The sequence below is a fragment of the Lissotriton helveticus genome, chromosome 1_1, assembly GCF_964261635.1.
Source record: "Lissotriton helveticus chromosome 1_1, aLisHel1.1, whole genome shotgun sequence".
NCBI classification, from domain to species: Eukaryota; Metazoa; Chordata; class Amphibia; order Caudata; family Salamandridae; genus Lissotriton; species Lissotriton helveticus.
In genome coordinates this window covers 1,808,197,260-1,808,210,162 of record NC_136057.1, presented here as the reverse complement: position 1 = coordinate 1,808,210,162, position 12,903 = coordinate 1,808,197,260, and the positions used below count along the sequence as shown (strand labels likewise).

Genomic DNA, 12,903 nt, shown 5'->3' with positions numbered 1-12,903 from the left:
GCCTACAAAAGGAAACCCTATAGTGGAAGCATTTCTATGAAATGGACTTCGACTCCCACAAGAGGTAATTTCAGGTTTTGAGTTAACTGTACACAAGATTACATTCGCAGTTACCTTTAATAAAATATTTTATCCCTTTAGCGCTACCGAAACCCAATAATGCAACGCCTTAAAAAAAGAGAACTATAATATATTAATAAAGAAAATAAATCTTCAAACTTGGCAATTGGTAATACAGTCACACATTTTATGAACAACACTTCTAAATGACTCTGGATATACCTTTGGAATGAAGAAGCCATGAATCTCTGTGTCCCTTGATGTCATGTGAGGTACAGAAAGTGGAAGAATATCACCACAACGTTGAATTTCATTGAGCACAGCATTGGTATAAGGCATATTGGCACGGTCATCCATCGTCGGCTGCCTTTCTTTTCCGATTACTAGATCAATTTCTTCCTGGACTCTGCCTGGACACAGGAGATAAGTGTAAGTAAAATAGGTCTCATAGATGTATAGGTCTCACCTTTAAATGGTTGTCAGAAAATCATTACCCAAATAACCTTAGACAGAAACCTTTGGACATTTGTACAAGTTAATGTACTCTTACTGTTTAAGTAGCTACACAACTTAATACCATTCACCATTTACAAGTGTAAAGTTGCTAAAACGTGTAGTCTTTCATGTCCCTAACCCCCGAAATAGAGAAGGAGTCATTCAAAATGTGAAATACAGGCATAAAGTTATAACTAGTTGGGATTAACCACAAAACAGGGGCGGATCTATTCCTAAAGTAAACTATAGGGAAAGTTTAAAAGGTTATTAAAAGTAAAAGATATATATTTTTTTATGTTAAAGTTAATGTCAATTATTTTGTGTAATTATATTAAATGTGGAATGTACATTAAAGAAATGCAACAGTACTATTAGCTTATTCTTGAATTACATATTTAATTAATTTAATATATTCAATTAAGGTATAATGTTTTTTGCATATGCATTTAAAAACCCATCTAAAGAAAAATGTTTATTTGTATTTATTATGTAATACAAGTTAGTAAGGGGCCAATTAAGATGTCAGTCGGAAAGTGCCCAACCGCTAGTCGGAAGCTTTTCGACCACGGCCGGAGGCTCTCCGACCGACACAGTCAATTTGCGGATCGATTGACTGATTAGGATGTCAGAGGTTGAAACATAACTGGCCGGTCATTCCGACACGGTTCCAGCATTTCAGAACTGTAATGTAATTCCCTATGGAGGGCATTTCTGCTGTGTGGATTACGATGTTGGTTTCCCACAGCCTTTCTGTGCTGGCCTTCCCGACATGGAAAGAATGTTGAAAAGAGAATGTTGGGCCCCCTTGCCTCCACGGTCTATGGTTGGTGGTTGAGGGGGTATCTAGGGTACCCCCTTGTAAAACCCTGCACTGTGTGGCAAGCACCATGGGGTGCCAGCCACAGGGTGCAGAGTTTTACACTCCCCCATTTCTCTATAGGGGCCTTCAGCAAAACCTTCCCCACTGCCGAACACCTACACTACCACACTCCGCGGCACCCTCATCTACAGCCCCCCCGGTACCCCAGGCCATCTTCGCCAACACCATCACTGACCTCATCGCACCCCAAGATATCGCCACCATGGACTACATACTCATCGGAGACCTGAACTTTCACCTCGACAACCTCAGCGACCTCATCTTTGGCACCCACCTCGACAATCTCGCCACTTCGGACTAAAACAACTCATCACCACACCGACCCACAAGGTTGGACACACCCTCAACCCTATCTTTGCCAGAGGAAATAGCGTCTACTTCAGTCACAGCAGGCAACCCCATGGACAGACCACCACTGCTTCAACTTCCTCGTCGACAAACCCAAGCCACCCCCTTCACGCATCACAAAGAAACTGAAGCAGAGTCACTGAGGAGCAACTAAACTCCCCCCTCAACCACAACAACCCCACTGCTGCCACTGATGCCGACCTCGCAGCCAGGGAACTCCACACCTGGATCCCCAACTGAGCAGACAAGCTTGACCGCTATGCAACCCAGACCAGCAGCGCCATAGGAAAACTGCCTGGTTCACCACTGACCTCTAAGAAGCTTGGGGCACCTGCAGACGCCTGGAGATGGACTGGAGAAACAGCAAGACACCGGAAAACTAGACCACCTACGAGATCGCCATGACAGAATACCACCAATGCATACGAACCACGAATAGAACCTTCATCCACAACATAATCCTCGTCCACACCAGCAATGCCAAGGAACTCTTCAGCGTCATCCAGGAATTTACCAGGCCACGCACCAAAGCCATGTACAACACCCCCTCCCAGGACCTATGCGACAAACATGGATGCCACTTCCACCTGAAGATCAAAAAACTATATGACAACTTCACCAACCACACACCAGACTCCACAGCCACACCACCCTCCGCAACTCCAGCCAACCCACTCTTTCTGCCTGGACATCTGTGATGACCGAAGAGACTGCATCGAACATGAAAGGCATAAATTTAGGGGCTCCCACTGACCCCTGTGCACCACACATCTACCACAGAGCCACCGCCATAGCACCAAACTACAACGCACCATCAACACCATCTTTGAGACCAGCACCTTCCCCAAAGACTGGAAACATGCCAAAGTCAAGCCCCTTCTCAAGAAGCCCTCAGCAGACCACACTGACCTCAAGAAATACTGCCCGTCTCACTCCTCCCTTTTGTGGTGAAAGTCGCTGAACAGACGTCAGTGCCGAACTGACAAGGTTCTTCGAAGACAACGCCGTCCTCGACCCTTCTCAATTCAGATTCTGGAGCAACCACAACGCCGAGACCGCCCTACTCACCGCCAAAGACAACATTTGCACCCTCCTCAACCAGGGCCACACCGCAGCCCTGATTTTACTCAACCTGTCAGCAGCATTCAACACCTTCTCCCAATGCACACTTGCAGCCAGACTACACATTGCCGGCATACATGGAACTGTCCTCGACTGGAACTGATTGTTCCTCAACGGCAGAAGGGAAAGAATCAGACTGCCACCTTTCCTCTCCGAACCTACAGAAATCATCTGCGGAGTCCCACAGGGGTCATTACTCAGCCCAACCTTCTTCAACATCAACATGGCCCCCCTCACCACCATCATCTGACAGCACGGCCTCAACATAGTAGCCAACACCGAAGACAACCAGCTAATCCTCTCCCTCACCAAAGATCCTACTGCCACTAGACTCAACTTCCTGAGGGGAATGCAAGATGTCGCCGCCTGGATGAGCAACATCTGCCTAAAACTCAACTCAGAAAAGACTGAAGTACTCATCCTCAGAACAAATCAATCGGTATGGAACAACACCTGGTGGCCCACCGCACTCTGCAACACTTCGACCCCCACAGGCCACGCCCTAAACCTCACCATCATACTCGACTCCTCCCTCTCTATGAACCGACAGGTCAATGCCGTCGTGTACAGTTGTAAAAACAACAGTTGATGGACAGAATGCAGAACAATGTCATACATTCTCCCCAGTACAGAGATCTGGGCCTAAATCCATATTTTTTTTGCACTCCACACCATCCCAGTTCAGACATGGCCATATGCAAATCAGCCTTGACCCTGTGCCTCATGGGAACAGTCCAGCCCAAACTGCCAAGCCATGTCTTTCCTGGACTGGAATCAAGCATCCTAGGACCGGTTTCTGGCTATCAGCCGTCTTCAGCCAGGATAGCTTGACTCCAGTGGTGTGGAGAGCATGGGACTCACGTCTGAGCATACCCATACCACTCGGGATGACAAATGCAAAAACAACAATTGATGGACAGAATGCAGAACAATGTCATACATTCACCCCAGTAGAGAGATCTGGGCCTAAATCCATCGTTTTTTTGCACTCCACACCACCCCAGTTCAGACATGGCCATATGCAAATCAGCCTTGACCCTGTGGCTCATGGGAACAGTCCAGCCCGAACTGCCAAGCCATGTCTTTCCTGGACTGGAATCAAGCATCCTAGGACCGGTTTCCGGCTATCAGCCGTCTTCAGCCAGGATAGCTTGACTCCAGTGGTGTGGAGAGCATGGGACTCACGTCTGAGCATACCCATCCCACTCGGGGTGACAAATGCAAAAACAACAGTTGATGGACAGAATGCAGAGCAAGGTCATACATTCACCCCAGTACAGAGATCTGGGCCTAAATCCATCGTTTTTTTGCACTCCACACCTCCCCAGTTCAGATTTGGCCATATGCAAATCAGCCTTCACCCTGTGCCTCATGGGAACAGTCCAGCCCGAACTTCCAAGCCATGTCTTTCCTGGACTAGAATCAAGCATCCTAGGACCGGTTTCTGGCTATCAGCCGTCTTCAGCCAGGATAGCTTGACTCCAGTGGTGTGGAGAGCATGGGACTCACGTCTGAGCATACCCATCCCACTCGGGGTGACAAATGCAAAAACAACAGTTGATGGACAGAATGCAGAACAATGTCATACATTCACCCCAGTACAGAGATCTGGGCCTAAATCCATCCTTTTTTTGCACTCCACAACACCCCTGTTCAGACATGGCCATATGCAAATCAGCCTTGACGCTGTGCCTCATGGGAACAGTCCAGCCCGAACTGCCAAGCCATGTCTTTCCTGGACTGGAATCAAGCATCCTAGGACCGGTTTCTGGCTATCAGCCGTCTTCTGCCAGGTTAGCTTGACTCCAGTGGTGTGCAGAGCATGGGAATCACGTCTGAGCATACCCATCAAACTCGGGGTGACAAATGCAAAACAACAGTTGATGGACAGAATGCAGAACAATGTCATACATTTAACCCAGTACAGAGATCTGGGTCTAAATCCATCGTTTTTTTGCACTCCACACCACCCCAATTCAGACATGGCCATATGCCAATCAGCCTTGACCCTGTGCTCATGGGAACAGTCCAGCCCGAACTGCCAAGCCATGTCTTTCCTGGACTGGAATCAAGCATCCTAGGACCGGTTTCTGGCTATCAGCCGTCTTCAGCCAGGATAGCTTGACTCCAGTGGTGTGGAGAGCATGGGACTCACGTCTGAGCATACCCATCCCACTCGGGCAGGGGGAAGATTCTTCTCCTACATTGCGGCTAAGACCTGGAACGAGCTCCAGATCGACATCAGACAGGCCCCCTCTCTGAACACTATTCAGGAGAGCTCTCAACACCGGGCTCTCCGACTAAAGGGAATGGCTGATACCCCTCCCCAGCGCCTTGAGACCCTCACAGGTGATTAGCGCGCTTACAATTCCCTGATTGATAGATTGATATTACTGTAAGTTTACGGCTGTGACGCAAGCTCTGATAGAGAACAGTGGGAATCGCATTGTAATCAGGTGGTTTGAGACTTGTTGGTCAGAGGAAATTCCGACTGACATTGTAATAAGCCCCTAAATGTCTTTTTTAAGTATTGGCGGTCCGCAAATTCGCACGAAATTGCAAAAAAATCCACGAGTTTGCGAAAAAATTTGCAAATTCGCGGATTTGCCATTTTGCACAAATAGACTGTACTTTCTGTACTTCTACTAGCTAATCAGTAAGTGCTACCTTGTTGGGTAGATGTATAGTGCTTTTCCTACACTACAGCTGCGTAAAGTGCCAGAAGAGTTGTCTCCAGTGACCATGTGTGTGTTACTATGCCATCACGCCGAAGGGCGCAGGGGTCCCTTGAGTGAGCTGTCCATCATAGTGGGTAAATGGCAGGAAGACGGTGCACACAGCTAGTGTGTGGGTGGGGCCACACGGGCGGGCTTCTATGCGAGTTCACATGCCTCTTGTGTGGACAGAAACCGATTAGAGCAACAGATGAGGAGAAAGAAGCCCCTTGTCACAGGAACTGCACGGGGAATGCGCTTGTGAAAGTGAAGGATGCAAAGGCCTCCATCCAGCATCACAGCTAATGTTCGACGGTAGATAAGGGGAGAAAGCACCCCTGCCCAGCCTCGACAAAGATCACAATAGTTTTTGGGCTGATGAATGCGTTACTGAATTTGAGCTTCAACTCGGGCACCTGCTTTATTTATATCTGTAAGTGCTTCCTGTTGAGGTTTAATTTTTGTGATAGGAGCATCGTGCCAGAATGAACCCTGCCCTTCATATTTATCCAAGAATACGCCATTGTTTTGTCCGATACCTCTACTCAACTGGAGTACTTTCTACTGGCTAGTCAGTAAGTGCTACCTCGTTGGGTAAATGTATAGTGGTTTCCTACACTGGAGCTGCGTAAAGGGCCAGAATATTTGTCTCCAGTGACCGGATTTGCGGATTTTTTGGCGAATTTGCGCGATTCGTGGTTCGCGAAATTGCCGAAAATCCGCAAATTCCGCGAGCGGAACAGATTTTCGCCCCACACTTAGTCTTTTTCATGACTCTTGAGTTATGTGGTATTGTGTATGTTTAAAATTGCTAGTCAAAACATTTATGAAAACAAAGAAAAAACTTACTAAAAGTTATGCATAGAATTTATTTTTATTAATTAAAGTATTTAAAATAAAAATAATATTTATTTTTAATGTATATCAATTTTTTAACATTAAATTAGAACAATATTTATTTAAAAAGTCTGTCTAAATAAAATATATTTTTTACATTATTTGCTATGGGTTCTATTTTAAATCTCTAACGCCATTATTTTCTATGTGACGGTGCTACAGTCCCAGTGGTTGGCCATGTGTACAGCTGGACCTACTCCAAGTCTGAGCTAGATTACATCTACCACTGTTTTGGGACATTTTTGTCAGTATTAGTTTTAGAATTGAAGTTTGTTAATAGCAAAAGTCTTACTATGTTTTTGGTGGGTGTGTGTCCCTCCGTACACCCCTTCAATGCCCTCCCTTAACCACTTATTGCTCCCCTAAAACTCAGAAGCATTCTTTGTTTCCTGGCAAGCCAACCTATCTCTCCCACATTAACTACTAAAATGTATAATAACATGTGCGAAGATGTCTGCAGTTGAGGAGAACATTACTAGTAGTAATATAGTACTATCAATCATTCTACAAAATGCACTTTGGGCCAGATTTCTTGAGGTTTTACATTACCTTTGCTCCGTGCAATGGTACACAGGGCAACGCAAAACCTAGTATCAGATTTACCAACCGACAAAAGCCACCTTGCATGGCTCTACGTGGCTTGGTAAATCTGGAGTAATATAAGGCAGCATAGGTCGTTGAATTGCGTTACTCTGATTAGGTGTGGGTGTTCCTGTTTATTCACCCTTTTATTCTGAAGCATTCACAGATCTACCAACACTGGTAGAACTAAGAATGCGTCAGAATTGTATGCCTGCCCACCAGAGGTGCTGCAAGGAGAAATATTTGTACTTCTCCTTGTTGTTTCCATTTTGTATGTCTGCTAAATTCTGCAGAACACTTAGAATGAGGAAAATGTGTTCAAGTATTGTTTTTGTGCAGGAAGGTGTTCCATCCTGTAACGCAGACACCCTTGCACCATGGCTCAAGGGTGGCTGCTTTGGTGCCAGGCTGTAGATTGTGTGCAAGCACAGGTAGAGGACAGGAATGTGCCATATCTTGATAGATATGGTGTATGTCTGCCTTCTTTCCTTCCCTTCACCCAGCACAGCACAGTACAACACAGAAAGTTGTCTTGCTGCATTGTGTTGAGTGAAAAAAATATAAATCTGGCCCATTGTGAACAGGCACCTATGTGATTCAGGTTTTTTGAGCTATAGAAGATGGCATTTTTTAATCTTGTGCCTTCACTAATGCTTGAAAATCCATAAGAAGTGAAAGCTGTCATCAAGTAGGAAAAAAAGAGATCTAGCAAGTGTGGTTATTTATCATTTAATGTCAACATTCTTGCATTCTTGATGACTTTAGACCATGAATATTTCTTGTCCAAGTTCAATTTTTGGTGAAAGAAGCTCCATCTTAAAGGTAAGGTACCTGCGACATTGTGTAAATTTATTTTGGCAACATTTCCTGGAATTTCACTAAATGTATACGCAATTATGTATATGGCTTGGCATTATCTCATGTGAAATTCTCATGCAAGGCAAACCTCCCGTAAAATTATGCTTCGTCCTATGTTAGATCTGTCAGCCTGCGGGTGCTCTTCTCCCAAACCTTTCGCCTATTGCCTCCAATTTTTGCTGGACCTTTGCTTTTGTTGGCCCTAGGACTGTGTGCATACACTATACCACTGTTAACCAGTGCTAAAGTGGTTGTGCTCACCCCCCTAAACATAGTTTAATTGGCATACACCTAATTGGCATGTTTAATTTTCTTGTAAGTTCCTTGTTGAGTGGTAGACCATATACCCAGGGCCTGTAAAATAAATACTACCATAGGGTCTTCAGCACTTAGTAGCACCTTAAAACATGCCCCAGCTCTGCCACTGCACTCTGAGTGCAGATATCAACTGCCATGGGGACTTGGCATGTAAACCCTTTGCCAAGCCTGAAACTCCTGTTTTATTACATATAAATCACCCCTAAGGTAGGTCCTAGGTATCTCATAGGTGTGGGGGCTGTTTAAATAAAAGGTTGGACATGTACTTTTAAGTTTTACATGTCCAGGTAGTGAAAAACTCCAAAATGAGTTCTTCGCTACTGTGAGGCCTACCCCTGCCATGGGTAACATTGGAAATTCTTTATTAAATTAAGTGCTGTAATTTTCAATTGAAAGTATGTGGCTATACCAAGTTTAGTGTCTTTGGAATTATTGTGAAGATCCCTATTTAATGGTAAAGTCGGGGTTTTGATCGCAATTTTAAAAATGCTACTTTTATAAAGTTGGAATTGTTCTGCCCTTAGCCATTATGTGCCTCAAGCCTGCTTTGGGGTACATGACTGGGTGTGACTGACAGACTTTGTGAATTAATCCCAGACTGTCACACAATAGAGGAATTGTGTGTGCCTGAATGGGCCATTTGCTGGCAGGACCGGGAGCTGGAGCTGAGCACAGCCCCACTTACACCCAAACAGCATGTGGTCTCCATGCACAAAAAAGGCCTAATAACCCAGCATTTTCACTTCAGTCAGCTTGAAGCCAGGGAAGCAGGACATTCCACACACTTCTAAGCCACTGTCTAGAAGCTTTCAGAACCAGAGAGTACAAATGAATGACCTCAGACATCAACTCTTCAGTACACTTCCGAACTTGTGGATACCTTGCCAGAAAGAAGGACTTCTGTGCTGTTACAAGGACTGCTACTCTGTTGGACTGCTACTCTGTTGGACTGCTGCTCTAAAGGACCTGCTGACTGATTACCTCTGACCTGGGGAAGAAGAACAGGACTTGCAATCCCTCTTGACCCCAGATCCCCAGAGTAAGTCAAAGGGCTACTCTACGGCCTTCCTGATCTGAGCCTCAGGGACATGGAAAGCTCCCTTATAGCTCCTGGATTCACCTTCAGTGAGTTCCTGACCCCCATGTGGTACCTCTCAGGTCTTAAACCCTTGGTGTGGCTCTTGAATTCAATCTTTTTGGCTCTTCATAATGGCAAACCCACCTGTTCTCACCAGAATTGTACCATTCTCATCGAAAGTCAGCACAAGCTCCCACAAGCCAGTCTCTTTGCTTACCAGCATCAAAAGCCCATTGGGGATTGACAATGCGAAGCTCCAGCCCACCCGTTTTTGACACCCGGTATGTTCTTTGCACCACGTCTGCTGCCCACAACGCTCACTTTGCTACTCGCAACCCTCTCCAATGCGAATGGGCCTCTTGACACAAAACCTGAGAAGTTAAACCTTAAACTGGACCAGCCACGGTCCATGCAGGTTACAACGGTGGGGCCGCTTAAGGGGGGATTTCGAGGGACGATGACGAGGGGAAATTAAATAAATAATTAATTTTCCCTCTGCATTGTCCCTTGAAATACCCCCTTCCCTGGCCCCACCGTTGGTACCTGCACGGACCGCGGTTGAACTGGACTAAACTGGAATTTAATCTGACCTGCGCTCTATCGCTGTCAACTTGAACTTTTGACTTTGACCCAGTGCAGTGCGACCACATAGATGTAGTTGGCGCTTTACGCCTTTAGACACTACATTGCAGTATAATCTATAAAAATGTATTACTCCAGTTCTACTGATTTTTGTCATTTTGATGCAAATATTGGATTAACATTTACTCTGTTATTCTACATTGGTTTGGGATTTTTCTTGTGTTGTTTTGTCACTTTCTTACTGTTTGTGTGCTGCATAAATACTTTACATATGGCCTCTAAATTAAGCCAGACTACTTTCTGTGCCAAGCGACCCAGAGTTAGAATCATACTTTAGGGGTTTGCCTTAATGACCCTACTATACCTAGGCATAAAGTAATGTAAACAAAAATGTGGTATACTATGGGAACAGATTATACATCAGGTAATTTACACAGCAACTACTCAAATGTATCACTGGTGTTTCTCTTTTTTTCACAGAAAATGATTTATTTTTACTTATAGACAAGCATAATAATCTTCACTCTCTGTACTTGTACGTGAGGTGTACATACGAATTGACATATAAGTATGCGCATATATAACAAAACAATGTATTGTAACCAACCTAGTAACAGGAGGACAAGCAATTCCCTTATCAGTGCCTACAAAGAAATGTGTAAAACTTAGAATAATGATACTAGATGTAACAAATAGAGTCTTTCTTCAGTCTTCCATTTGCTTCAAACAAATGTGGATGTTTCCCATCTTAATTGCACAGTCAACAGAGGAGTTAGTCTTTACGGAGGCTGCACACAGAGAACAGACTTGTCCTCTGCTTTTTAGTGTGTGTTTTGGTTTCTATTGATTCCTGCAGATTTCTCCAATACAGTTCTCCATGGGATCATTTCTGGTCCCTGATTAGAGTTGTATACACTATTCTTGTCTTCATCAGGGCATTATAACTGTCTGCTGCATGTCTTACTCGAAGGTTTCTTTTCCATTTCCTTATCTGCGCCTTTAATTTCTTGCATTCCTCATTAAACCATATATTCCTCTCGCATCGATTGCTCTGCGCCTTCTCATTGCTAGTCCCCTTCCGTTTTAAATCTATCCTGAGGCACTGTACCACTTGGCTGATTATGTTTTTGATCACTCTGGGTGTTTTACAGGAGCATCCTCCAGTATTGTATTATGCTGAACACATTTTTCCATGCATTCATCTATTATTCTAGAGGTGTGACACTTTGGGCAGTACATCAGCACAGGAATCACCGTATCTTTCAATCTCCTTTTACCTCTAACTAATTGTAGTTTAAGGGGACAGTGACCACTTCCCTCTTCCAGCACCACATGGAAATCCCTTATAGATCGATTGGGCATAAATGCTGGCTAACCTCAAATGTCTGACATGCTTGACAGTTGCCCTCCATTCTACCATTCAGACAAAACAAGCCCCTCGAGCCCAGTTACTTTCCCAATACCATATCTCGTTTTGACCATTTAGTTTTGGGGAGGCTTGCCACCTTTATATTCTATGAGCTTAATATTGTCTTGAACCAGATATCAACTTTATTTGGGCTTAATTTCTGGTTAAAACCCCCCATCAGCATCAATGTATCTTTATGGTTTTCACATAGGTAGTCCACATCTTCATTCAACTTTCCCATTTCAGACCTATACTCCTAGACCCCCCCACCCCCATTTCGGGTATGCATTCACTATTATCATGCTTGCATTCTTGGGGTATGAGTCCCGAAACTCCACTTTATGGGCCACCAACCATTTGCATCTTACTTCTGGAGGTGTCACCTTCCTAGCTATTTTGGTGGATATCAAGGTAATTATCCCCCTGCAGGCCTTCCCTGCTGCCTCTCCATAGCAGACTTTTTTAGCTGAACAAAATCTTCGATTATGGGGGTTTCATCGTAAAGCCATGTTTCTTGCAGACACACAATCTCATAGGGACGTATTAACTTCTTGAAACTTTCTAGTTTTGATATTGTACTAAACCCATTAATATTCCATGAAAGATCCTCAAGGCAGTGGGACAGTCCAATATCCTAATCTATTTCACTTAACCACCACTCTTCCCCTAAGGCTGGCATAGAAGGATTCATATATCTATTTTTATGGCTCACTTCTCCACAACCTTTAGCGGACCCAGCACATGACACAGTAATTTCAATTTAATATTTTTCCTTAATTGCATGATCAATTAGTCTAACTTATCTTTGTCCCATTCCGCATGATGTCTCAGGAATAATTTTTCACGATTGGCCACTTTCGTCACTACTGATTCTGGGACTAACCTAATTCCTTCCTTTGACATCTCATTTCTGTCTTTATTTGTGTTGATTTTACCAGCCGTGAATACATCAGCACTTTAGTGACCTCATTTCCCTTTCTATTTTGCATGAATCCCACATGCCTATGGTCTTTTGTCCCTATCTCCTTTAGGTTGGCATATTTAGAGAAGGAATGTAATAGCTGGGATTAATTTAAAGGGCACAACTCCTCACTCCTTTCCCCCTTTTCCTTATGGGATGGTTCAAAGTATAGACAAAAATTACTTCTATCTCAGTTTTTTTGTCTTCTTAGTGTCCATTCCTACTACCCAGCACTTCCAGTATCGGAGTACTTGCCCCTTTTGCCACTAGGTATTCCTTTCTACTAAGCCTACCCAATCCACCCACCTTTTTACCAGCGCTACTAGCTTTCCTGCTCCAGGATTGTGGGACCACCTCCCTTGAGCTACCTCGCAAACTCTTCCTTTTACCTTTGTATCTCCCCCGCTTTCAGACTCATTGGAGATACTTATGGGAGGGGGATTTTCATTTGTTCCCTCTAACACTAACTACATCCTTTTTTCCCCAAAGTTTCACTCCTCCACACCCTTCACCACTCTCTTTGTCCGAGGTATATTGTCTATTCCTGTTTGACTCCTCAAGTTTCTATATGAAAATAGGAGGCCTAGAGATAAATACACG

The 12,903-nt window shown here is 44.3% G+C and overlaps 1 protein-coding gene across 2 annotated transcripts in view; it reads right to left on the bottom strand.

Annotated features, from left to right (window-relative positions):
• Positions 1-12,903, bottom strand: part of LOC144753085 (cytochrome P450 2D6-like) — a 382,600-nt gene that overhangs the window by 24,097 nt on the left and 345,600 nt on the right. For both annotated transcript variants that reach the window (XM_078640876.1, XM_078640882.1), the window contains one exon: positions 283-470. In XM_078640876.1, coding sequence (XP_078497002.1) covers positions 283-470 — 188 coding nt within the window. The remainder of the gene's footprint in view (positions 1-282; positions 471-12,903) is intronic.